The 27,249-nt window shown below is 35.5% G+C and overlaps 1 protein-coding gene across 2 annotated transcripts in view; it reads left to right on the top strand.

The window, feature by feature from the left end:
- LOC141549454 (serpin B6-like) overlaps positions 1–8,716 on the top strand; it is a 40,364-nt gene extending 31,648 nt beyond the window's left edge. Inside the window, exons 5-7 of one of the 2 annotated variants that reach the window (XM_074279003.1) lie at positions 2,474–2,616; positions 5,600–5,755; positions 8,185–8,716. In XM_074279003.1, the coding sequence (XP_074135104.1) occupies positions 2,474–2,616; positions 5,600–5,755; positions 8,185–8,589 (704 nt within the window). In that variant the 3' untranslated portion in view covers positions 8,590–8,716. The remainder of the gene's footprint in view (positions 1–2,473; positions 2,617–5,599; positions 5,756–8,184) is intronic. The other variant, XM_074279002.1, reaches the window with a different exon arrangement.
- The last annotated feature ends 18,533 nt before the right edge of the window (positions 8,717–27,249 follow it).

Below are 27,249 nucleotides of genomic sequence, written 5' to 3'. Positions count from 1 at the left end.
TTTCCCAGCTTTCTGCTTCATGTCTAATCTTGGATGCATTGGTTTTGTTTATGCAAAAACTTTCCTTTAATGCAATCAGAATTATCTATTTTGCATTTTATAATGTTCTCTATTTTTTGTTGGATCAGAAATTCTTTCCTTCTCCATAGAGGTGACAGCTAAACTACCTCTTGCTCTCTTAATTTGCTTTCAGTATATCACTTTCTGTGTGGAAATCTTGTACCCATTTTGACCTTCTCTTGGTGTAAGTTGTAAGATGTTGGTTTATGCCTAGTTTTTGCCATACTATTTCCCAGTGTTCCCCCCAGTTTTTCAAATAATTAGTTCTTATCCCAGAAGCTAGAGCCTTTGAATTTATCAAACAATAGATTACTCTAGTCATCAATTATTGTGTCTTGTGTCCCTAACTTTCTCTACTGATTCACCACTCTATTTCTTGGCCAGTACCAAATGGTTTTGATCACTGCTGTTTTTTAATGTAGTTTTGGGAATGATACTGCTAGTTCACCATCCTCTGATATTTTTTTCCATTAATTTCCTTAATATTCTTGACTTTTTCTTTTTCCAGATGAATTTTGCTATTGTTTTTTCTACTCTATAAACTAATTTTTGGCAGTTTGATTAGTATGGCATTCTATAAGTAGACTAATTCAGGTAGAATAGTCAATATTATAATATTAGCTCAGCCTAACCATGAGCAATTTACATTTTCTAATTGTTTGGATGTGACTTTACTTATGTGAAAAATAGTTTGTAATTGTGTTCCTATATTTCCTGGGTTTGTCTTTGCATGAAGACTCCCAAAGATTTTATATTTTCTACAGTTAAGTGGAATTGATCTGTCTCCTGCTGCTGGGCTCTATTGGTAACATATTAAAAACCCGATTATTTATGTGGGTTTGTCTTATGTCCTGCAACTTGACTAAAATTATTAATTTTTTCAAGTACTTTTTAGGTGATTATCTAGAATTTTCTAAGTATATCTTATTAACATCTGCAAAGAGTTATAGTCATTCTTTTATTTCCTATTCCAATTATTTCTATTTCTTTTTCTTCTCTTACTGCTCATGCTAACATTTCTAGTTCAGTATTGAACAATTGCGGTAATAATAGGCATCCTTTTCTCACCCCTGATGTAATTGGGAATGCTTCTAGTTTCTCCCCATTACATATAATACTTGCTGATGGTTTTAGATAAATGCTGCAAAACTAAATTTGTTCATTTTTTCCCTGGTGTTCTTAAGAGCAATGGGTACTGTATTTTTTTCAAAAGCTATTTCTACATCGATTGAAATAATCATATAGATTCTGTTTGTTCTGTTATTAATATGATCAATTATGCCAATAGTTTTCCTGACATTGAACCAGCCCTATATTTCTGGTATAAATAAATCCCACTTGGTCAGATTTTATTATTCTGGTGATAGCTTATTATGATCTCTTTGCTAATATTTTATTTAAATTTTTTGCATGCATATTTACTAGGAAAAGTGGTCCATAATTTGCTTTCTCGGTTTTGGCTTTTCCGGGTTCAGGTATGAGCACCATATTTGTGCTATAAAAAGAATTTGGCAGGAATCCTTCTTTGCCTATTTTTTCAAATACTTCATATAATATTGGAATTAATTGTTCATTAAATATAATTGATAGAATTCACTTGTGATTTCATCCGACCCTGGAGATTTTTCTTACTCAGTGGAATTCAAATTTTTTTTAAAAAAATGAATATAAATATGTATTTGTATGTAGTCATGAAATATTTAGTGGAATATACTTGGAAATTTAGTTTTAAAATATGCAATAAATCAGAATATGAATAAATATGGAAATTTAGTGAAATAAATATATGTAAAGAAAAACCAGCTACAACAACAAAAAAAAGAAAAGGGCTGGAGTCAGAAAACCAGAATCCAAGATATGCCACTTATTAGCTGTGTGAAATTGGAGTCTCCTCCTTTTTCTAAGACTCATTTTCTTTATTTATGCATGGGGGCTTATCCTAACATCAAAAACCTCATGGGATTTTTATGAATCTACATGAGATGCTAGATGTTAGCACATTTTGGAGCTGTAAAGAGAATTTTTCTTTAACACAGTGAAAGAAGGGATGATATATATTTTTAAATGATTTTTTCTTACAAACTAACCATGGTATTCAGAGATACTTTTATTATTACACTGTTAAAGATTTTGGTTTATAAATTGTAGACTATATAACTATTAGCAGTGCTATGTAAAGGTTAATGATTGTACTTGAATAAATTGTTACAATTGAAACTCTGATTAGTGTATGTTTTGATCGATCATATAATCAATGTTATGATAATGAGAAGGAGGAGGAAGAGCACAAGGAGGAGGCTACCTAGACTTTTGTATAAAGTTTATAAAATGCTGTATATGTATTATCTCATTTATTTTAATTGTGATTATAGCTACATCTCCACTAAATTTAATCTCTAATGTTTTAATACAGGTAAGATTGTAGAACTGCTAACTAATGGTTCTATTGATCAACTGACCTCTCTGGTACTTGTGAATGCTATCTATTTCAAAGGAAAATGGCAAAATCAATTTGACAAACATGAAACAACAGAACAAATGTTCAAAATCAACAAGGTAAGTGGCAATTTTGCAATGTCCTAGAATTCAATGGGCAACTGGGACAATGGGAAAGAACCAGCATGTTCCCTTTTTTTCTTAAGATATAGAGGAAGGACTAACACACACTTAAACTCTTCTTTTTCTTTACTTAACTCTTCTTCATCTCTCTATCTTTTTCTTTCTCCCTTGGAAGGACTTTCCCTTCTATTTTCTGATATAATAAAGAAATCAAACTTTCCAAAGCAATCCGAATAGACTATGGAGACTGAATGTAATTCAATATATACTATGTTGACTTTTTTTTTTTTTAATCTCTCCCATGGTTTTTCTTTTTTGTTCTGATTTTTCTCTCCCAACATGATTCATAAACAATGTTTATTTAAAATAAATAAATTATTAAAAATGGAAAAAAAAGGAATAGCTTGTTTACACAGTGTTAATAACTGCTTATTTGTTTTTATATTTCAAGTCTGTGGTTGTTTTAAGGCAAAGTCATTTGTGATGCTATAGTTTGTTAGAACTGCAAGTTCTCTGAAAATTTGATTTCTTTTATCAAGGTCAAAAAAAAAAAAAGAATTCAATCAAACAGTTCAGTTTTTCTTCATTTCACTTGTTATGACAGTTATTTTCCTTACCTCAAGACCTTACAATCTGAAAGACAGTTTCCTTGCTGTTTCTGTATGTTTACTTTCTTATAAAATGAAAGAAGAAAACCTGCTCTCTTCTGTTTTTCAATTTGGCAATAATTTTTACCTTGGTCACTAAGGATACATTGTAGGAAATTATTTATTAGAAAGGCAAACCTAAAAGAAGTATTAAGATCTTTTTTGGAGAGAGTTATTTTTCTCATCGAAGCTATCTCTATGTGATCTCTGATTTCCAAGTTACTCTTTCCTCAAGAATCTTTTGATACTTCCTTAACAAGAAGTCTTTTGATGTAAGCTTAGCATAGTTAATCAGTGGCCTGAGAAGTCTGGTTCTTTTCTGAATTTAATTCTTTTCCTTTTCTTTCCTTAACTATACTTCCTCTCTGCATCCTTTTTATCTCCTTCTAGAGCTATTTCTAGAAGGGATTTTTTTCTATATATATTCAGACATAATAAAGAATTACATCATTGAGCTCAAAGACTAGAAAAGAATTTAACCTTCCCATTTTATAGGAGAGGCTGACTTGCAGAGGGTCTTAGGGGAGAGAGATTAATGTGAGTTAATATCATCAAGTAATAAAATATGTAATATAGTAGACTTTGTAAAAGGTTGATGTATATGAATATATGTATACCTATATATCTATCTGTATTTCTCTCTACATATGTATATGTGTTTGCATGCACTTGTGCACACACATATGCATAAACGCATATACAATAAACCTAGCAAAGGCATTATTGATCTGAAAGCTTTTCTGTTAACTGTCAAGCAGCTGTTAAATACCTCATATTCCAAAGAATAAACAAAGTTCTCTATCAATGTATTCTTATTTCAGAAACTTGGTAATGGCAAAAAGAGTTTTTAGACATTAGTTAATGATGAAATATGGCCCATAATACCATTAAACCTTATTTAGACATGTGGATGTACCCCTAAGATTAATGTCTGTTTTTTTTTAATTACATTATCAAAGTGATGCCCTGGATATAGATTAACTCACAGAAAAAAAGACATGTTAGTCTCAGTGGTATTTCTACAGATTCTATATCAAATGCTTCACTTTATTAGGGATAAGGGAGGAAACAGACAGAGGGAGAAATTTTGGAATTCAATGTAGTATTTAAAAAAGAATATTTAAAATTGTCTTATGTATAATTGCAAAATAAAACATTATTAGAAAAAATATTCTACAATACAAAACATAACAAAAAATAATCCACCTACTAATTGGAACAATGTAAAATGTTCTAGAAACATAGAACATGGAAGAGGTTTTGGGGAAAGATAAGAACTAGTTCCTTTTTTCTTCTTCCCCTAAAAGTTATTACCTTAAAAGGAATACTTATGTGTAGGTGAGTTTTATGTGTAGAAATAGTGTTTTTTGAGTGGGATAAAAGATTCCAGAGTCTGTTTTATATTTTTAAAAATTATAGTTCACCCATTTCTTGGTGACATATGAAATTCCTTTAACTAGTTTCATACATATATATACATATATATATATATATATATATATATATATATATATATATATATATATATTTTAAACTAGTTGCATATCACCATCAGATCAGAAATAAAATTTTGATGCAATTTGAGTGAAACTTATTCACATTGAGGATTAACTAAATATTTAGTTGTGGACTTAGCTCAATTTTGAACCTTCCTTGTTCTTATAGGATGAAGGGGGAAGAAGGGAACAGGAGAGCACTAATTGCTCTAATAATGAGAAAACCCTAAGAAAGAAAAAGGAAACTTAGGGACTCTAGTCTTTTTTTTTTTCCTGAGGCAATTAGGTTAAGTGACTTGCCCAGCGTCACACAACTAGGCAGTATTAAGTGTCTGAGACCAGATTTGAATTCAGGTCTCCCTAACTTCTGGGCTGGTGCTCTATTCACTGTGCCACTTAGCTGCCCCAGGGACTCTAGTCTTAAGAGATATTTTTATTTATATATGCCTACCAAGAGCAACACTATGTCACAGCAAAGAAAAAAAGTTATATTTTTTCAATAGATGAATTTAACCCATTTCCTTTCAAGGAAACAAACCTCAAGGCATGAAGGTATCTCTGTGAACAATTATCTTCAGAGGATTTATAATCTAAAGACATGAGATAGGGGCATGCAAATATGTCATTTTTTTAGAATGTTATAAGCACCAGCCCTGAATTCAGGAGGACCTGACTTCAAATCTGGTCTCAGACACTTAACACTTCCTAGCTGTGTGACCCTGGGCAAGTCACTTAACCCCAGCCTCCAAAAAAAAAAAAAAAAGAATGTTGTATTGATTTTATGTACACCCTTCAATTGCCCCGAATTCACTTTCATGTGCATTTATTTCTTTTTAGGACAAGCAGAAACCAGTACAAATGATGTATCAGGAATCCACATTTTCCATGACCTACTTAAGAGAAGTATTTACCAATGTCCTAGTTCTACCCTATGTTGGAGGACAAATGGACATGGTCATTTTGCTTCCAGATGAGAACACAGATCTAAAAACGGTGAGACTGGTAATTGAACAATTGGGAAAAAAAACATTGATTCAGAGCTATAGGCATTACATCTAAATTTTGGTTTTAATTACAAGTCCTTTAAAATTAATCTTCTTGTCCTAGGTGTCTAGATCAACAGAAGGTTAAACCTATTTCTTTGTATGTCTTGTATCACAAATAGATAGAGTATGGTAGAGGCAGTGAGGAAAAAGAATGGTATTTAGCTATAGGGTCTGACAGAGGAAGGTTATAGCAGCAGGGCCCATCTGAAGCTAAAGGTAACCAGAGAACCTCTTTTAACATTTCAGGGAATGGAATTACTACAGTGAAAGGGGAGTTGGGTGTTTTTTGTTTTTGTTTTTTTTTGTTTTGTTTTTTTCCCAGATCCTTCTAGGGCCCAGTGGGCAGGCACAGTAGAATGGATCAAGTTAAACTAGAGATATGATTGGAAATCACTGTGACAGCAAGCACAGAACATCTTGCCTTTCTTTGATTGTTTCATTGGAGGAGAACTCCTGTGTTAGTAACCCAGGGAGACTCATAACTGATTCTTAATCTGGTCAAGATGAGTTTGTCTCATAACTAGGATCTAACCCAGTTTTGTAAATCCATAGTAAAAGTAAAACCCAGCATTAAGTCTTGTTGATTGCAGAATTGTGCAATGAAAAGTCAGTATTTTGCCTACCCAGGAGATCTCTGAGGCAATTTCCTCATCTGTAAAATGGGGGTAATCTCTGCCTGAAATAATTAAGTGGGTAGTTCTGAAAGGGTGAAGGGTTAAATGAGATTATGTGATAGTACTTTGAAGGCTACAAAGTGCTAGAGAAATTTAAGATTAGAAGTGAATAATGAAAGGGGAGTAGGAAGTGGAATTTCCAAGATAAACTAAGATAGTGTGGAATCATTTAAGTGAGTAAGTTGTGGAATGGGGATGGCAGAGGAAAGAAACCCTATATTTGAAAGCCATTCTCCAATTGATAAATGGTCAAAGGATATGAACAATTTTCAGATGAAGAAATTGAAACTATTTCTAGCCATATGAAAAGATGCTCCAAGTCATTATTAAGCAGAGAAATTCAACTTAAAACAACTCTGAGATACCACTACACACCTGTCAGATTGACTAGGAGGACAGGAAAAAAAATAATGCTCAATGTTGGAGGGGATGTGGGAAACTGGGACACACATACATTGTTGGTAGAATTGAAATACATCCAGCCAATCTGGAAAGTGATTTGGAACTATGCTCTAAAAAGTTATCAAACTGTGCATACCCTTTGATCCAGCAGTGTTACTACTGGGCTTATATCTATCCCAAAGAGATCTTAAAGAGGGAAAAAGGGCCTGTATGTGCAAGAATGTTTGTGGCAGCCCTCTTTGTCGTGGCCAGAAACTGGAAACTGAGTGGATGCCCATCAATTGGAGAATGGCTGAATAAATTGTGGTATATGAATATTATGGAATATTAGTTCTGTAAGAAATGACCAACAGGATGATTTCAGAAAGGCCTGGAAAGACTTACATTAACTGTTGATGAGTGAAATAAGCAGGACCAGGAGATCATTGTATACTTCAACAACAATACTATATGATGATCAATTCTGATGGATGTGGCCCTCTTCAACAATGAGATGAACCAAATCAGTTCCATTTGTTCAATAATTAATAGAACCAGCTACGCTCCGCGAAGAACTCTTGGAAATGAGTGTGAACCACTACATCGCATTTCCAATCTCTCTGTTTTTGTCCACTTGCATTTTTTATTTCCTTCACAGGTTAATTGTATACTATTTCAAAGTCTGATTCTTCTTGTGCAGCAAAATAACTGTTTGGATGTGTATACATATATTGTATTTAACTTATACTTTAACATATTTAACATGTATTGGTCAACTGGGGGAGGGGGATGGGGGAAGGAGGGGAAAAATTGGAATAAAAGGTTTTGCAATTGTCAATGCTAAAAAATTACCCATGCATATATCTTGGAAATAAAAAGCTATAATAATAATAATAATAATAATAATAATAATAATAATAATAAAAGCTATATTTGGAGTCAGAGTCCAATACTTCCATTGGAATTCTGGCTCAGCCTCTTATAACCTGTAGGACCTGAAGCAACCTCTGTTTTCTCAATCTGTAAGATGGAACATTATTCTGGATGGTCTCTAAGGTCCCTTTCAGCTCTGAATCTAAGGTTCTCTGAAGGAAAATATAGAAAACATAGGTATCAATCTCTAGAAGAATGGTGTTTGTGTGTGTGTATATGACAAAAACAGAGAGAATGAATATATGTTTAGCTTCATTCTGCATTTGTCAATTTCCTAACTTTCAAGAAGAATAAAAGCTCCATAGAGGTATAGAGTAATATTTATCTAATTAAGTTAAACCCTTGGGAATTTACCACATGCAACTCTTTTTTTTTTTTTCATTTCTAGTTGGAAAAGAGTCTTACTTCTGAGAAATTGACAGACTGGTTAAAACCAGAGAGGATGAATAAAACTGAGGTGGAAGTTTTCCTTCCCAGATTTAAGTTGGAGGAGAATTTAGACATGGAAAACATTCTTCGAAAATTGGGCATGTCAGATGCCTTTGATGGATCCAAGGCTGACTTCTCTGGGATATCAACTGGGAAAAACTTGTTACTATCCAAGATCATGCACAAGGCTTATGTGGAAGTTAATGAAGAAGGCACAGAAGCAGCTGCTGCCACTGCAGTAGTTATAATACCCCTATGTGCAAAAATGAATCCTCGATTTGTGGTTGACCGTCCTTTCCTTTTTCTTATTCGAGATAATAGCTCCAAAAACATTTTGTTTTATGGCAAAGTGATCTCTCCATAAAGAGATAATTTATTCTTCATGGGGTCCTTACCCTCATTCTGTTTATCTGTGTTTTACCAGATTCTGATTTGCATAGTATAATTGCCACTACAATGCAAAAATAAAATTCTTTCTGAGAAATTCTCTACTGGGATTGCCTGTTTCCATCTGTGAATTTTAGTCTTCTGAAAGGTGTGATTTGCAAAGTGTGCGCCTGGTCCCTCATTTGAGGGCATGAAAAGCAAAGGTAGGACTTGAAATCAATATTCCCTAGTGTATTTCATGATTAGTTTTTGTTAATGACAGCATAGAGTCCCTTGCCTGCCCCCATAACGGTACCTCATCCCTCTGCCCACAGCCCAATTGCAGAAGACATTATCTATTATATATATTATCTATATTATATATATATATATATATATTATATATATATATATATATTATATATAGTATCTATTATTATATATTATCTATATTTTTCCTCAAGCACAGTGCTTGTATTCTGACTCCATCTTCCCTCTGACACTGCATCCTCAATCTTTCCCTTCCATTGGATACAAAAGGAAAACGAAATATTGCTATTTTCTATTCCTTTGTCAATAAGGCAGACACCCAGCTGTCCCCCCCTCCCACATACAAGCACACACCTACCCACTTTATTTTTAAGACAAAGATGTAGAAATTAACGTGGAATGGTAGATCTGGGGAACAGGTTTCATGAAACCACGAGGGAGGTCTCTGGGAATGAAACATTTTTGTCCTTCACCACAAAGTTAACAAATCATACAATTAGCATCTTAGTCCAGTCTTCTTCAGCTGTTGTAAACATAATTGTAACATACTCTTCTTATTTTTTTTTAATTTAATTTAATTTTAATTTTATTTTATAATTATAACTTTTTTTTTGACAGTACATTTGCATGGGTAATTTTTTACAACATTATCGCTTGCACTTACTTCTGTTCAGATTTTTTCCCTTCCTCCCCAAACCCCCTCCCCCAGATGGCAGTCAGTCTTACACATGTTAAATATATTACAATATACTCTAGATATAATATATGTGTGTAGAACCAAATTTCTTGTTGCACAGGAAGAATTAGATTCAGAAGGTAAAAATAACAGTTTACACTCATTTCCCAGTGTTCCTTTTCTGGATGTAGCTGATTCTGTCCATCATTGATCAATTGGAATTGGATTAGCTCTTCTCTATGTTGAAGATATCCACTTCCATCAGAATACATCCTCATACAGTATCATTGTTGAAGTGTATAATGATCCCCTAGTTCTGCTCGTATCACTTAGCATCAGTTGATGTAAGTCTCTCCAAGCCTCTCTGTATTTCTCCTGTTGGTCATTTCTTACAGAACAATAATATTCCATAACATTCATATACCATAATTTACCCAACCATTCTCCAATTGATGGACATCCATTCATCTTCCAGCTTCTAGCCACTATGAAAAGGGCTACCACAAACATTTTGGCACATACAGGTCCCTTTCCCTTCTTTAGTATTTCCTTGGGATATAAGCCCAGTAGTAGTATGGCTGGGTCAAAGGGTATGCACATTTTGATAACTTTTGGGGCATAACTCCAGATTGCTTTCCAGAATGGTTGGATTCTTTCACAACTCCACCAACAATGCATCAGTGTCCCAGTTTTCCCACAGCCCCTCCAACATTCATCGTTATTTGTTCCTGTCATCTTAGCCAATCTGACAGGTGTGTAATGATATCTCAGAGTTGTCTTAATTTGCATTTCTCTGATCAATAGTGATTTGGAACACTCTTTCATATGAGTGGAAATAGTTTTAATTTCATCATCTGAAAATTGTTTGTTCATATCCTTTGACCATTTATCAATTGGGGAATGGCTTGATTTCTTATAAATTAAAGTCAATTCTCTGTATATTTTGGAGATGAGGCCTTTATCAGAACCTTTACGTGTAAAAATGTTTTTTCCAATTTGTTACTTCCCTTCTAATCTTGTTTGCATTAGTTTTGTTTGTGCAGAAACTTTTTAATTTGATGTAATCAAAATTTTCTATTTTGTGATCAATAATGTTCTCTAGTTCTCCTTTGGACACAAACTCCTTCCTCCTCCACAAGTCTGAGAGGTAAACCATCCCATGTTCCTCCAATTTATTTATGATTTCGTTCTTTATGCCTAAATCTTGGACCCATTTTGATCTAATCTTAGTATGTGGTGTTAAATGTGGGTCCATGCCTAGTTTCTGCCATACTAATTTCCAGTTTTCCCAGTAGTTTTTGTCAAATAATGAATTCTTATCCCAAAATGTAGGATATTTGGGTTTGTCAAGCACTAGATTGCTATTTTTATTCACTATCTTTCCCTGTTAACCTAACCTATGCCACTGATCAACTAGTCTATTTCTTAGCCAATACCAAATGGTTTTGGTGACTGTTGCTTTATAATACAGTTCTAGATTAGGTACAGCTAGACCACCTTCACTTAATTTTTTTTTCATTACTTCCCTTGAAATTCTCGACCTTTTGTTGTTCCATATTAATTCTGTTGTTATTTTTTCTAGGTTATTAAAATAGTTTCTTGGAAGTCTGATTGGTATAGCACTAAATAAATTGATTAGTTTAGGGAGTATTGTCATCTTAATTATATTCGCTCGGCCTATCCAAGAGCACTGAATGTCTTTCCAATTATTTAAATCTGACTTTATTTTTGTGGCAAGTGTTTCGTAATTTTGCTCTCCTTTGTAGATATATTCCCAAATATTTTATACTATCGACCGTTATTTTGAATGGAATTTCTCTTTGTATCTCTTGCTGTTGGATTGTGTTAGTAATGTATAAAAATGCTGAGGATTTATGTGGATTTATTTTGTATCCTGCGACTTTGCTAAAATTCTGAATTATTTCTAATAGCTTTTTAGCAGAGTCTTTGGGATTCTCTAAGTATACCATCATGTCATCTGCAAAGAGTGAAAGTTTGATTTCCTCATTTCTTACTCTAATTCCTTGAATCTCTTTCTCAGCTCTTATTGCTGAGGCTAGAGTTTCTAGTACTATATTGAATAGTAATGGTGAGAGTGGGCAACCTTGTTTCACTCCTGATCTTATAGGGAAAGGTTCTAGTTTATCGCCATTACATATGATGTTTACTGAAGGTTTTAAATATATGCTCCTTATTATTTTAAGGTATCGTCCATTTATTCCTATACTCTCGAGCGTTTTTAGTAGGAATGGATGTTTTATTTTATCAAATGCTTTTTCTGCATCTATTGAGGTGATCATATGGTTTTTATTAATTTGATTATTAATATGGTCAATTATACTAATAGTTTTCCTAATATTAAACCAGCCCTGCATTCCTGGTATAAATCTCACTTGGTCATAGTGTATTATCCTGGGGATGATTTTCTGAAGTCTATTTGCTAATATCTTATTTAAGATTTTAGCATCAATATTCATTAAGGAAATTGGTCTATAGTTTTCTTTCTCACTTTTCGATCTACCTGGTTTAGGTATCAGTACCATGTCTGTGTCATAGAAGGAATTTGGTAGGACTCCTTCAATCCCTATTTTTTCAAATAGTTTACATAGCATTGGAGTTAGTTGTTCTTTAAATGTTTGGTAGAATTCACATGTAAATCCATCTGGTCCTGGGGACTTTTTCTTAGGAAGTTGGTTAATAGCTTGGTCTATTTCTTTTTCTGAGATGGAACTATTTAGACTACTTACTTCTTCCTCTGTTAATCTGGGCAAGCTATATTTTTGAAGGTATTCTTCCATTTCATTTAAGTTATCGAATTTATTGGCATAAAGTTGAGCAAAGTAGCTCCTAACTATTGTTCTAATTTCCTCTTCATTAGTGGTGAGTTCACCCTTTTCATTTTCAAGACTAACAATTTGCTTTTTCTCTTTCCTTTTTTTAATCAGGTTTACTAAGGGTTTGTCTATTTTGTTGGTTTTTTCATAGAACCAACTCTTAGTTTTACTTTCAATTTTATTAATCTCACCTTTTATTTTTTTGAATTTCAAGTTTTTTGTTTGTCTGGGGGTTTTTAATTTGTTCCTTTTCTAGCAATTTTAGTTGTAAGCCCAATTCGTTGGCCCTCTCTTTCTCTATTTTATGCAAGTAGGCCTGTAGAGATATAAAACTTCCCCTTATTACTGCTTTGGCTGTATCCCACACATTTTGGTATGATGTCTCATTATTGTCATTTTCTTGGATGAAGTTATTAATTATGTCTATGATTTGCTGTTTTACCCAATCATTCTTTAGTATAAGATTATTTAGTTTCCAATTATTTTTTGGTCTATTTTCCCCTGGCTTCTTATTAAATGTAATTTTGATTGCATTATGGTCTGAAAAGGATGCATTTACTATTTCTGCCTTACTGCATTTGATTTTGAGGTTTTTATGCCCTAGTATATGATCAATTTTTGTATATGTTCCATGAACTGCTGAGAAGAAAGTATACTCCTTTCTGTCTCCATTTAGCTTTCGCCAAAGATCTATCATATCAAACTTTTCTAGTATTCTATTTACCTCTTTGACTTCTTTCTTATTTATTTTGTGGTTTGATTTATCTAATTCTGAGAGTGCAAGGTTGAGATCTCCCACTATTATAGTTTTGCTATCTATTTCCTCTTGCAGCTCTCTTAATTTCTCTTTTAAGAATTTAGATGCTGCACCACTTGGTGCATATATGTTTAATATTGATACTGCTTCATTATTGATGCTGCCCTTTAGCAGGATATAATGCCCTTCCTTATCTCTTTTAATTAGATCAATTTTTGTTTTTGCTTGATCTGAGAAGAGGATGGCTACTACTGCTTTTTTGGTTTTGCCTGAAGCATAATAGATTCTGCTCCACCCTTTTACTTTTAGTTTGAATGTATTCCCCTGTTTCAGGTGTGTTTCCTATAAACAAGATATAGTAGGATTCTGACTTTTAATCCAGTCTGCTAACTGCTTCCTCTTTATGAGGCAGTTTGCCCCATTCACATTTATGGTTAGAAGGACTAATTCTATATTGCTTGCCATCCTATTAACCCCTGCTTATGCTTTTCCCCTTTCCTTCCCTCTTACCCCCCTACCCAGTATTAAACTTGTGAACACCAACATACTCTTCTTTGTATCAAGTATATTCCTACTCCATTTCATCTCATATCCTGTTGCCAAAATACAATGCTGAAAAAGTAGACCTGAGCAAGTGACTCATTTCCCACAAATGAAAATTTTCAAAAGACAAGAGTTTTTGGGTAAATTATAATCAATCCAATTAATGCACTATCCCCTGCACCATCTACTACCCTGAAGATAGAGAAAATTAATCAAACTGTTTTCAGGTCAAGTGCTTTTTCTCACATGTTTTGATTGCCCTTTAACCAAAACACAACCCAAAGATGAAGGCTATACTTTTAAGTGCTTTCTGTCTCTCTCTCTCTCTCTCTCTCTCTCTCTCTCTCTCTCTCTCTCTCTCTCTCTCTCTCTCTCTCTCTCTCTCTCTCTGTCTCTCTCTCTCTGTCTCTCTCTCTTTCTCTCTCTTTCTCTCTCTCTCTCTCTCTCTCTCTCTCTCTCTCTCTCTCTCTCTCTCTCTCTCTGTCTCTCTCTCTGTCTCTTTCTCTCTTTCTGTCTCTCTTGCTCCCTTTCTCTCTCTCTCTTTTGCTCTCTTTCTGTCTCTCTCTTTTGCTCTCTCTGCCCCACCTTGTGGGCTCCCATAAGTGGAAACTAACTCTTTGATCAGACTAAAAGCTGTCAAATGAGCCTTCCATAAATATTTCTGAAGGCCTTATTAAGAGAAATATTTTCAATTGGAAACCCTCCAACCATCATTTTCAATACCAAATGCCTAACACTTTCCAATGATACTGTCCCTAACCCTCTGCCTATTAGATTTGTTTCTTCTACTCTGGTCAATTCACTTTCAAATGGTAAGCTTTTGCTGCTTAAACAAGGTCCTGACCCCTTGAGTTCATCATATCTCCAAATTGGGATCCTATAGGAACAGACTTGTTCCACACCCATTCCCAGCAAGGAGCAGTTTTAAAAGATAAGACTATCCATCTGTACCCCAAATGACCTTGGCCCCTTTTGTTTGGATGGAGAAATTGGTTGATAGAGTGAACAGACTCAGCAAAATACTACCAAGTGTCAGAATGAGCGTCCAGTAAAGAGCAAATTGACCCTGTGCTGATCTCCATTAATGTGACTGGTAACCAACTTTGTACCCTTATAGTGTCAGAAAACTTTGACCTAAGTTTCTCTCTGTAACATTTCCTCCCAGCTGCTGGACACTTAAAACATTTCAGTCAAAAACCAGTCCTATTTAGGGACAATCAGCACCCACTGTTTCAAAGATTTTTTTTTAACAAATGAAAGACTGGTGAATGATGTGAACTCTAAACCAGCTTATTCCCAGAAATTGCTAAAATAAACCTATTGTTTGCATGGGATTGCCTGTCATCTAGGGGAGGGGGTAGAGGGAGGAGGGGAAAATTCGGAATAGAAGTGAGTACAAAGGATAATGCTGTTAAAAAATTACCCATGCATATGTATTGTCAAAAAAATTATAATTATAAAATTAATAAAAAAAATTTTAAAAATTAAATAAACCTATTGTTTGTAATAGCAATAATAATCTTGTCAGATTCTGAGAACTGCCTTGTTTGCATAAAATGATGTGAAGCCAGAGATCCTGATTAGTTCATTTATTTGTTAATCCTGTCTCCAACCTCTGGCACTGTCTTGATAAGTATATCTTTAGACAACCTAACTCTTCCATATTTATTCTCCTTACTGCCTAGATCTACCCTCACCTCTCTTTTTGCCTTGGAACATCTCTTGAGATTTTAAAAGCACAGTGCACAATTATTATGATTCTGCCTTGCTTAGCCATATTTAGATGATCCTGTGAGCTATTGCACACAATAAATGGCACATCTTTTGTTAACAGTGATAAAAGCTATTACTTATTTTTTCTGTCCCTTTTATTAATTTTTACTCATTATTCTCAAATGCCATTGAAGGTATGAGTAATGTCTTCCAGCTTTTTGTCTTCTAAAATTTAGTAAATGTCCCAATATCATTGACTAAAATTTTAGACAGCGCCCAGTTAAAAGCTCACTTCAGGGGGCCTCTAAGGAGCTTCTCCATATTGACATTGACTTATAAATGAACACTCTTTGACCAACCAAATAATTCAGAATTCAATTAATCATTGTCATCTAATCCACAAGTTGACATCTCATCTACAAAGATAGCAAAGATAATTTTGTTAACTGTTATAATGAAGTCTAAATAGCCTATATAGCAAATTTGAGAAAGTTTCTTCTACTTTGTATATGTGATGAGGTGCAAATGCTGAGGGTCAAGAATAGAGAGAAAGAGATTCCCCCAACAGCAATGGGATCCCCTTGGCCAGAAGCAGGCCTTGGGAGAGAATTTGCAAATCCCAGTGAATACAGGCACGAGGTTTGTGGCACACTAAGAAGCCAACTTGCTAGGAAGACAGACTGCTTAGTGGGCAAGGAATATAGCAAAGGTGGGTTACACTGAGAAGAAAATACCTTCAGCAGTGGGCATGATCCTGTAAGGACTTTTGTAAAGATTCATGGTTCAGACTCATCTTTTATTTAGCCTTCTGAGGCTTTTTCAGGCTTTTCCCAGGCCTTGAGCTGGAAGCAAATACTTCCAGGAACTAATCTCCAATTCAATAAAGGGTGGTGATTATGTCTCTGGCCAAGATCTCCAGTTGTATGAGACCACTTAACTTAAGGGTGTTTTCTGGGAAAGATATGTTTTTCTCAGGGGAGAGCTTGAGACCCCAAATCATCCTTCTCCCACAGATTAAAGGGTCACTGCTTCAGGGCCCCCTAAAAGTTAAAGGGGACACAGGTTACTTCATATGGGAATGTCTTTTTGTTTCATATTTGGTAAGTTTCAAATTTTAAAAATAAGTAATTAATTAATGATTAGCTATTTATAAACACCAAGTGGTGCTAGATAGACCCAGAGGTATCATTAGGAAGATTTTCCTTATATCACCCATACATCTCTGAATCATCTATTTTAGTTTTATCTTTTATGACCAAATAAAAGAAGAATAATTCTTTCATGTATATTACCAATTCAAACATGGAAGAAAATTGTCTTATCCACCTAAATCTTCTCTTCTGCAGGGCAGCATGCAACTTAATTTAGTTTCTTTAATAAATCATAATTGGGAATATCCTTTAGACCTCTCAGAATCTTGTATACTTTTGTCAAAACTTACTTTAGTCTGTCAGTGTATTTCCTACAATGGTGGTCCCCAGAATTTAATCCAATCTCCAAATGTGCTCAGGCCAAATATAGTACACACATATGTATTAAGGAAAAATAAACAATTAAATATACAATCTAGAATAAATGAAAGGGACCCTAGTTCTGTCATTGTTATTTCCCAGAATTGGTCTCATTTCTTTTGAAATCTGTGATGCATTTGGTTTATTGCATTCCACTAAAAGTATTTCTTTATGCTTTGGCAAGCATCACTTTAGACATTAGACTAGGGGGGAAAAGTTTTATTTTTACTCTCCAGATTTCATTAGAAAGTTTAAGAATCTCAGTGGATAGCATTTATTTTCACTATTACCCATTTCATTCTAAGCAGTCAAATTCAGTGCATCCAGATAAGAAATTTTGTTCATTTTATCTTTGAGCTGTTGACTCCCTTGTGCTACTGATTAATACCTCTGGTCTTCACTTTCCTGCTCTGTACAAAGAAATGTTGGAATCTAATAATGTTTAGATCAATGAGTCTATGTCCTTATTTATCATTCCTTGAAATAGTCACTGGCATCTCATCATTATATATTTTTAATTTCTCTGTTCCTGATCCACAGATACTTATTCTCAAGCCCCAGTGGTGGCTCAGGCTTCTAGAAATCATCTCCTAAGGATAAACAAGACCCACCCAGGGTTTAACCACAGGAAGGAAGCTGCAGCAGCTTCACTTACTGTCTAGCCTACCCCCTACACCAATAGGCCAGTATTACTAAGCTGCTCATTGTATATTTGTACAATATTGACTACATTACATTGTATCAATATTAATACAATGATTCCTTCCTCCTACAGCAGAGTATTGGGAGAGACTGGAAGTTAGAGTAGGATTGCCAGCAGGGCACAGAGGGCCCAAGGTGAGAGGGTCCCTGATCTGCCTGGTATGCCTTACTAATTGACCCTCAGGTTGGGGCCCTGCTGCTCCGGATTTGTGGAGTCAACCTCCCCGTGATTTTGAGCACTGCCCTTGTGCCTGGGTTTGGAAACTCCATAGAAACTCAGTGGACCAGCATACTTCCCAGGTGCCAGGCAAGAGGCTGCTTGTAGTTCTGTTTGTGAGGACTTAGTAGCCCTAAGCTGGCATGGAAACTTGGCACAGAAGAGTGTGTTCTGAACACTTTCTTGAGATGTCCTTGGTTGGAAATAAGGAAATAGTACTTTTCTTCACTTCCCTGCTTTTCCCACCTCAATGGGGCACATCTTGGCAGTTTGGTCTGATGCTTATGAATTAGGGCTACTGGGGTGCAGCAGAGGGGCAGGTGATATTCCTAGAAGCTCTGGGGCGGGCTCCATTAGAGTGTCTGGATCCCAAGCTTGCGAGGATCCAGAAACTGCAAAAATTGAATTGAGGTGTCCTCCAACCCTGCTAATGGTGGGATTCAGGGGTTTTAGACCCCCACAAAATATATTTGAGTTACTTATCAGTGTTCATAAGTGTCTCAAAAGAATTAGTAGGCATACACCTCCAAATGAAAGACAAGGATTTTATTTAGCTGCTAAAAGGAATATATGCAAAAGGGTTTCAGCAATTAACTGGGGGAAGGCAAGTTCCCTGGTAATAACAAGGAAGAAGACTCATTAAGCTATGATTACACCAGCTAAAGGGTAAACCCTAAAAGGAGTTAGCAAGTTAGGGAGGTACAGTTATGTTCTTTTGTTCAAGAAATAAAACCTAGGGCTTTGACATTATAATTTGGGTGTCTGATTAGAAACGGTAAAGATAGAGTTGTGGGTTTGTCAAATCTAATCATTTCACCAGGGGAATTCATCCTAGACTGTGGAATTGTCATAATGTTGCACTTAAAGATCAAAATGCCTAGATAATTAGTGCTCTTCCCTGTCTGCTTCTGGGATCAATTTAGAGAGCAAAATTCAGACTTTCACTAGATCTTGCTTCTCTTTGCTATCTTGTTGAACTGTCAAAAGATCTAGGGCTTCACCCTCATCATTACGGCAGGATTCTCCTTACAGCATCTCTGCATGGGGGGATAAGAATCGGTTTCATTTTCAAATATTCAGACAATTTTAAGATTGTCTGTAACCATAGAGAGCCTGGAGATGAAAAGCCCAGAGGGGCTGAGTAGTCTAGTTAAGTTTACAAGGCTAGTTAGTGGCAGAGTCTGCCCAGAACTCAGCTTCTGAATCCTGACAGAACTCTTTATGACATTGATGAGGTTCGGCTCCCCTCCATTCTCAGTCAGGAAGCCAAAATCATGAGGTTTGGCGCAAGGCAGGGAGTTGTGGGAACCCCCTCGTGGCCGGCGCAGTTCCTTTGTAAATGAATTTACAAACCTGAAAAGTTAAACTGGCAAAAGAAGTTTATTATTAGAACTTAGAACTCAGCTTCTGCAGCCTGACTTCCTTAGTGGCAGGTCCAGATAGAGAAGTAAAGATGTAGCAGAGAGATCCCCTTAGAGAGGTAAATAGGGTCCTGTAGGGGAATAGGTGAGAAAGATAAAGAGGGAGTACTGCTGAAAAGAGAATGTCTTTTCGAGGGGCAGAAGGTCCCAGCTATGGAGAAAGAAAGAGGTTCCTTGGCATAATTCCTGCTTTTATAGGTCCTCGGCAAGGAGTTGGGCTGAAGGAAGCTTGTTTTATGGGTAGTTCTTGGTGGGGGCTCGGAGCAGTTTGTGTTGAAATCAAAATAGAGAGTCTTAGAATTGAATGAATGTCCCTGGACCAATCTCCAATTCAATAAAATTGATAGAAATCTGGATCTCCACCTGGGGCTAAGTAAGAGTGGTTCTGGAATCAACTAGTCCTACCCAGATAACAGAATGAAACACTTTTTTTTGATTCCCTGGGGAGGGTCTCTCAGGGGAGGGCTTCTCTGAGGGAGTTTCCCAAGCTTTTCCTCAAAGTGAGAGGGAGTGTGAGAGAGTTTCCGGCTCCCTTTGTCAACATCATCTCCATGGATCCAGCCCAAATGTGCTGTATCCTAAGTAGAAGCTGTAAATCCTAGAAGTGAATTGAATTTTTTTAAAAAAAGAGACTGAAGTCTTTGGGATTATGGTGATCAGGCTTGGCAGCTGGGAAGAAATTGTGAAATGTACTTACCTCCTTTCTTAGGAAAGATTCTCATCATGGGCGTGGAATGTTGTGGGGATCTGACATACCTGCTGGTTTTGCAGAAGTATTTATTGTTCTTCCAAGGGAGGGACTTACTGGACTGGGGAGAGGACAGAGTGTTGCGCCAGAAAATCAGAAAAACTTGAGTCCAAATATGAGCAAAATCATTTTACTTCATTTTCCTTATCTGTAAAATAGGGATAATAGTTCATAGTGTTTAAGTTGGTTGTGCGGATCAAATGAGAAAATATTTGTAAAGCACTTAGCACAGTGGTTGGCACATAGTAGATGCTTCATAAGTGCTTCTTCCATTCCTTTATTTACTGCTGGAAAAAGTGGATGTATCTGGACAATGTCAGGTGGACATAAGACTCTCCCAGATCCTATATTTAAGAAGGGCCCAGATGAAATAATTCAGAGTTTCCTGCCTGACTATAGGAGTTCACCATACCCCTAAACCAAGTTATTATCCTCCCTCTCATTCATTTCTAATCTACAACAGGCACTTAATCAATATTTATTGTCTAACTCTTGATTTCTACTAGCCTATTTGCATCTTGGTTTTGATGATAACTTTTCTAGTTAATGATCTAATTTCCCCCATTTTTCTTCTATAAATTGGTTACATGGATGTCCACTGTGGTCTCATAAATTCCTGCTTGTGGCCCAGACACATTTTGTTTCACCTTCTTGTGTGGAACTTTGCTCCATTTTAGCCCTCCTTAGTTGCCTGGGGCTAAGGAAGAACTGGACTATGTGACTATTTTGAAAGTTTATAGTAGGGGTTCTCAAACTATGGCCTGCGGGCCCCCAGGGTTATGGCAAATGGGCTGAGGGGCTGAGACGGAGCTTTTGTTTTTACTATAGTCCGGCCCTCCAACAGTCTGAGGGACAGTGAACTGGCCCCCTATTTAAAAAGTTTGAGGACCACTGGTCTATAGCCTATCAGCTCTGCTCTTCCATCATTCCATTAGCTGTTCTATCAGAACATTAGCTGTTCTGATAGACATTTGATTTCTTTTGATAGTTTCTATGAAAAGTAGAGTAACAGGGGTTTTGAGCCATCTTTATAGAGGTGGGGTTTGAAACCCTGAAATTGGTCGATATTACTGTCAGAGGAAGATGGAGAGACAGAGACAGAGAGAGCTGACACACACATACACCGAAAGGGGTGGGTGGGGGGAATGAGAGAGAGAGAGAGAGAGAGAGAGAGAGAGAGAGAGAGAGAGAGAGAGAGAGAGGGAGGGACGGAGGGAAGGAGGGAGGGAGAGAGAATAGGAAAGAATCTTGAGAAAATTCTTACACTAGCAGGTAAGGAAGAGGATAGAGAAGGAACAGAGACATCTAAGATATCATGAAATCCAAACAAAGAGACAGTGTAGAAAAGAAGGGAATACCTAAGTGACACATGCAAGGAAGTAAAAGAGGATGAAAGCTGAAAATTGGGAAGCAGTTTCATGAGGCTAGGGAAGATTTAATTCTATTTTGAAACAGTTAAGACACTTTCATGTATGGATGTTACTGGTGACATTAATACCCGTATTTTCTTGGTGTTGTTAGGCCAAAATTAGCACAAGTAGCAGAAAATTGGTACAGATTTTGTTGCACCTCAACTTCAAAGGCTGCAATGAGTACACAATCATCTGAAAACAAAATCTCATACACCAATACTCCCTCCACTTTACTTTTTCTTGCAGCCTTTTCAAATTGAAAAACTTAACTACAGTGCAGTAGTTGACTTTGATGCTATTTTCCTCATTGAAGGCTTTTGACATGCTGGCTGAAAACATTATGCTGAAAAGCATGGGAGCAAGCACGCAGCCTTGTTTCATTCCATTAGTGACTGGGAAAGTTCAAGAGCATTGTCCATTGTCCAGAAGCTAAGTAAACATGCCATCATGAAATTGATGGACTATTGGATCATCACCTTCCTACTGATAATTTTTTGTTCTTCCATTTACAATTAGTTCAAGAAATCAAATTCATTAACACAAACAGAGGTATACAACTAGTCAATGATTACACACACATAAAAAAAATCTTAGGTGTTTTGTAAGTAAAAAGTTCAGTATGAGCCATCAATGTGATAAATCAATAAAAAATAACTAATACAAGTCCAGACTACATTAGAAGAAGCATGTCCTGGAATATGAAGGCAGTTACAAGGATGACAGTAACATTGCAGGTGATCCTGGAAAGATGAGGAATCATGGGTGTGGAGTGTTGTGGAGAACTGATGTGTCTGCTGGTTTTGCAGAAGTGGTTGTTTTTCTTAAAAGGGGGGATGGCTGGATAAAGGAGTAAATAAAGTGCTGGTCTGAAATCAAAAAGACTTGAATTCAAATATGAGCAAAATCATTTTATCAGCATGTCCAAGGCCACACTGGTAGTAAGTGCAGATCTGGGGTTTGAGGCCCCTTCTCCTGACTCTGCATCTATCCCACTGCTATGCTCCTGCATTCATGCTCTGGCCAGGCCACATCTAGAATCCTGTCACTGGTCCTGCATGTCCAGGGGAGAGTGAAATGGGTTGAAAAAGGAAGGAAGAAGGTACTCTGCAAGAAGCAACTGGGGATATATTTAGCTTGGAAGGGAGAAGTTAGTAGGCACGGAAAGCTATCTTCAAGCATTTGAAAGATTGGCATGGGAGAATGATTAGACTTACTCTGCTTGGCCCCAGAGAGCAGAATCAGAGCAAAAAGAGGAGGTTTAGACTTAATATAGTATACTATACTGCAACTATCTAAAACTGGCATATGTTGCCCTAAGAGGTAAATTCCATTTTGTGAGATGACTACTTTTTAGATATGTGTTTTCCAGGAGAGCTTTTGAAATCTCTTCAGTCTCTTATCTTCTGCGATTCTTTAAATGGAAACCTTGGCTTTGTGCTGACATAGATGCTACAGAAGGTGTAATTATTCTGGTTCTGAAGAGAGGAAGGATTCCTCCCTAATAATTTGTTGACTCAGGTTAAATTATCTGCCCAGTTCCCACAGTATTCTTGGTCTTTACTCCCAAACAAATAATCCTGCTTCCCTTTGGGCAAAAAATATAGCCCTTGCCCTTAAAAAAGAGATCTTAGGTTAAGTTTTTACTCACATAAGTAATGACTAGGCAAAGGATTGTGGGATAAATGCCAGGTAACTGACTCAGGCAATTGCTGCAAGTATTTGTCCAAGTAATTTTTGTAGGCATTCACGTAGAGACCATTAATAACTAAAATCATTGGGGAAACTTTGAAGTAGAGATGGTATTTGAAATGAGCTTCCACAGGAAATTAGGCTATATATAAGTACCAGGAGGGGCATTCTAGGTAGCGGGTCTAATCTTCAGGAACATATCCCCAGAAACAAAGAAGCATTTAGATTGTTTAGTAGACCAGAAGACATATTACTAATTAGTTATTTGTGGAGCAAGAAATTGATACCAAAGTCTCTTGTAAATATTCAAAGCACTTTCTAAATATGAGCAAAGCTGAGGTTATTTGATTTTCTCCAGTGTTATATTTTTTATTGTTATTATTTTGTTCATTTATGGAAGCAATTAGTACACTTCATGAAATACTGTATTTGAAGTCAGGAAGACCTGAGTTCAATTACATCTTAGACCCTTACTAGCTATATTTCTCAAGGCAATTTAATTCACCTCTATTTTCTTCAGTTTCGTCATCTGCAAAATGAGCAAAATAATAACACTGACTTTGTTGGTTTGAGTTTAAAGTAAAATGAATTAATATGTCAAGTGCTTTATAAACATTAAAGCACTGCACTTAACTATGGTTAGTAAAGATGCATCATTGGAGATGATATAGATTCAAAATGGAAAAATGGATACACACAGAAATGCCTCATTTTCATGCACTTCTCATTTAGGTGTGACATGATTGCTGCTCTGTCTGAAGCAATCAACACCTTTACCTTCAATGTTGTTTTTTTTTTTTTTAATTAGTGAAAAAGATAGCTCTCAGAACGTGTTTTATTTTCCTCTGTGCTCTATTGTGCTCTGGCTATGGTCTTAGAGGGGGCCAGGGGAAATACTGCTGCACAGATACAACAGGTACTGGGAAATGTGAGAAAACAAATGAAAAACAAAATTGAAACAAATAAATCAAATAGTATGAAACTTTTTACACATCTCCAAAGCTATACCTCAGAGGAGCTGAGCATTGTCAATAGTGAAGTCATAGAGAGTAAAGGGAAATGGAACCCGATATATGGGTGGTCTGTATAGCCTCTGTGGTATGGACTGTAGGGATTCAGGGTAGAAATGTCCCTGAGGTTACTAATGCAGCATAATCTTACTTTCTTACCTTGCTATAGGGAATAACAAGGTCATTTTCAGGGAGTTGGGGAGAGGGTAAGGAAGGGAAAGATAGGAAATGCAGTAAATGTATAATGTATAAAGTCTAGAAAGGTAGGTTGCAACTAGGTTGTAAAGGGCTTTAAGTGCTGAACAAAAGAAATCTATAAAGTCATTAGGGGCCTAATAGAGCTTATAGAATATGTGAGCAATCTTATTTTTAAATGTCTCTAGTCTTTTTGGAACTTTCAGTTAATTTTCCCTTGAGGATTTCTTTTTTATTTTAAAAGAAAGAAAACTGTATTGAAGTTATACTTTTTTTTTTCCTAAACAGGCTCTTTCTTTAAATAAAGGTACAGATGTCCACTAAAGTTTCCAGTCTTTTCTTGAAGAAGCTAATAAATCTGGTGGTCAATGCCTGCTCAGAATTGCCAGCCAGCTCTTTGGAGAAAAAAGACATAATTTTATCGCACTTAGTCTTCTCTACTATTTCTCCCTATATCAACTTAAGGAAATCAATGAAAATTTCAAATTAAAGAAAGATGACAGTAATATCTCATCTGTTGTCATGCTATTAAAGATTCAGTTTGAACTATTTGAAAAAATCAATTAGTCCTGGGAACACAGTGTTATTTTCCATAATTTTTAAGGATTAATGGCATGATACAGTGAACACAGCACAATTAGAATTCAAATCCCATTCCATCTCTGCTATTTATTTGGACAAGTCATCTCACTGTGCCTCAGTTTCTTCTCTGTAAAAATTGTAGACTAGCTATTTTCTAAAGTCTTCTAGTTCTAAATCTGTGATCCTATAGGAAATGAATCCCAGATTCATTATCTCTTTCAGAAAGCTGACTTTTAAATAATAATTTGCTAATTTGTTAGAGAATATTGCCACATTATTAGTCTTCCTTTGTACTTACCAACCATAATTATTGCTTTGTAAGAGAAATTTTTGTGCTCATAAGACTTAAAGGGATTTCACAAGCCTTGATAAGTAATTTTTAAGTCATTAGCTTTGTTTAGCTGAAGACCTATAAGTTCACCCAAGTCAAACACAAAAATTTAGGATCTAGTTATGGTGATCTGTAACATGTTTGTGACTGTTAAAAAGAAGGGGTCCAAAATTTCCTAGCAGTTTATTGATGAAATTTCATTTTGGACTTGTGACACTTGGTTATATTGTTTATCTTCTGTTTAGTGTTTTAAGACATCCTGTCAGAAATTCTACCATTCAAATATGGAAGAACTTGAGCTAGCTAATATATCAGAGGAAGAAGAAAAATATAAATAAGTGGGTAGAAGAAAGGACTGAAGATAAGAAATCATGGGATATCTTCTTAACTGTTTCAGAGATGATGATGAATGATTATAATAAATCTATCCATTAAATGTTATTAAATTGTTTTTGTCTTTTCCTTGATTTTCAATATCTTCAGTATCAATAATGCAAAAGGCCAAGCAATAAATGAAAAAAAAAAAAAGTGAAGGATAGAAACCTAGAAGTACATGATTTCAAGCTATATTTTAAAGCAGTGATCATGAAAATAATCTGGCACTGTGTAAGAAATGGAATGATGAATCAGTAGAATAGATTAGGAACACAAAAATGGACACTAGAACATGACCATACTAACTTTGTTTGAAAAACCCAAAGATTAAAGTTTTGGGGTAAGGGCTCACCATTTGACAACATTTTGCTCTGAAAACTGGAAAACAGTTTGAAAGTAACTAGGGATACACTTATCTTATAGCACATATCAAAATAAAGTCAGAATGGATCCCAAATGTGATATGGGAAAATTAGAGGGGCATGGGAAAATGTACCTATCACATCTGTGTATAAAGGAAAAGTCAATGACCCAAAAATATTATGGCAAGTAAAATGGATGATTTTGATTCTTTGAAATTAAAAAGCTTTTGCACAAAACAAAAACAAAACAAAACAAAAAGCCCAACCTCCAAATCAATAACTATAATGTAGATAAAATTAGAATCTCAGCAGAATACTGAGGAAATTTTCTTACATCAAGTTTCTTAGATAAAGGTCTCAAATGGATAGGTGACTGAGCCAAATTTATAAAAATGGGAGCCAGTTGATAAACATTCAAAGATTATTCATGGGAAGATTTCAGGAGAAGAAATCAAAGCCATCAAGGGTGACATTTAGAAAATGATCTATATTACTACTAATTAGAGAAATGTAAATCAGTTCACTCAGGGATACCACCCTACATGGGTCAGATTGGCTAACATGATAGAAAAGGAAAATGAACATTTGAGGAAATGTGAAAAAAACAGAAATACTTGTGCACTTTTAGTAGATTTATAAAGTGATCCAACCATTCTGGGAAACACTTTGGAACTACACCCAAAGAACTATAAAATTATGCATATGCTTTGACTCAGAAATATCACTTCTAGTTCTGGATTGCAAGGAAGTGAAAGAAAGGGGGGAAAAACCTGTTTGTACAATATTCATAACTGCTTTTTTGATTGTGATAAAGATTTGGAAATTTAGGTATTTCCCATTAGTAGGAGAATGACTAAAAACAAGTTGTGTTATATGATCATGATCTATGAACACTTAATTTATACTGTGAGAGGGGTTACAGTATAAAGACATAAGGCAGGGACATATAAATGCATCTCTTTTTTTAGAAAGGTATATCTATTTTATTTTCCCCTTCAGTTACATTGGTTTCAGTTTCATGTGCATTTATTTCCTTTTAGGAGAAGCAGAAACCAGTACCAATGGTATTTCTGAAATGACCTACATAAGAGAAGTATTTACCAAGATCCTAGTTTTGCCTTATTTTAGAGGAAAAATGGATATGACCATTATGCTTCTAGATGAGAAAACATCTAAAAATGTTGAGAATCTCCCTAACGAATATTAATGCTAAAATCTTAAATAAGATATTAGCAAAAAGACTATAGAAAATCATCCCCAGGATAATACATCATGATCAAGTAGGATTTATACCAGGAATGCAGGGCTGG

Source organism: Sminthopsis crassicaudata, chromosome 1 (assembly GCF_048593235.1).
Source record: "Sminthopsis crassicaudata isolate SCR6 chromosome 1, ASM4859323v1, whole genome shotgun sequence".
Classification (NCBI taxonomy): domain Eukaryota; kingdom Metazoa; phylum Chordata; class Mammalia; order Dasyuromorphia; family Dasyuridae; genus Sminthopsis; species Sminthopsis crassicaudata.
Note: the sequence above shows the minus strand (reverse complement) of the source record. Positions and strands in the feature narration are given on the sequence as shown.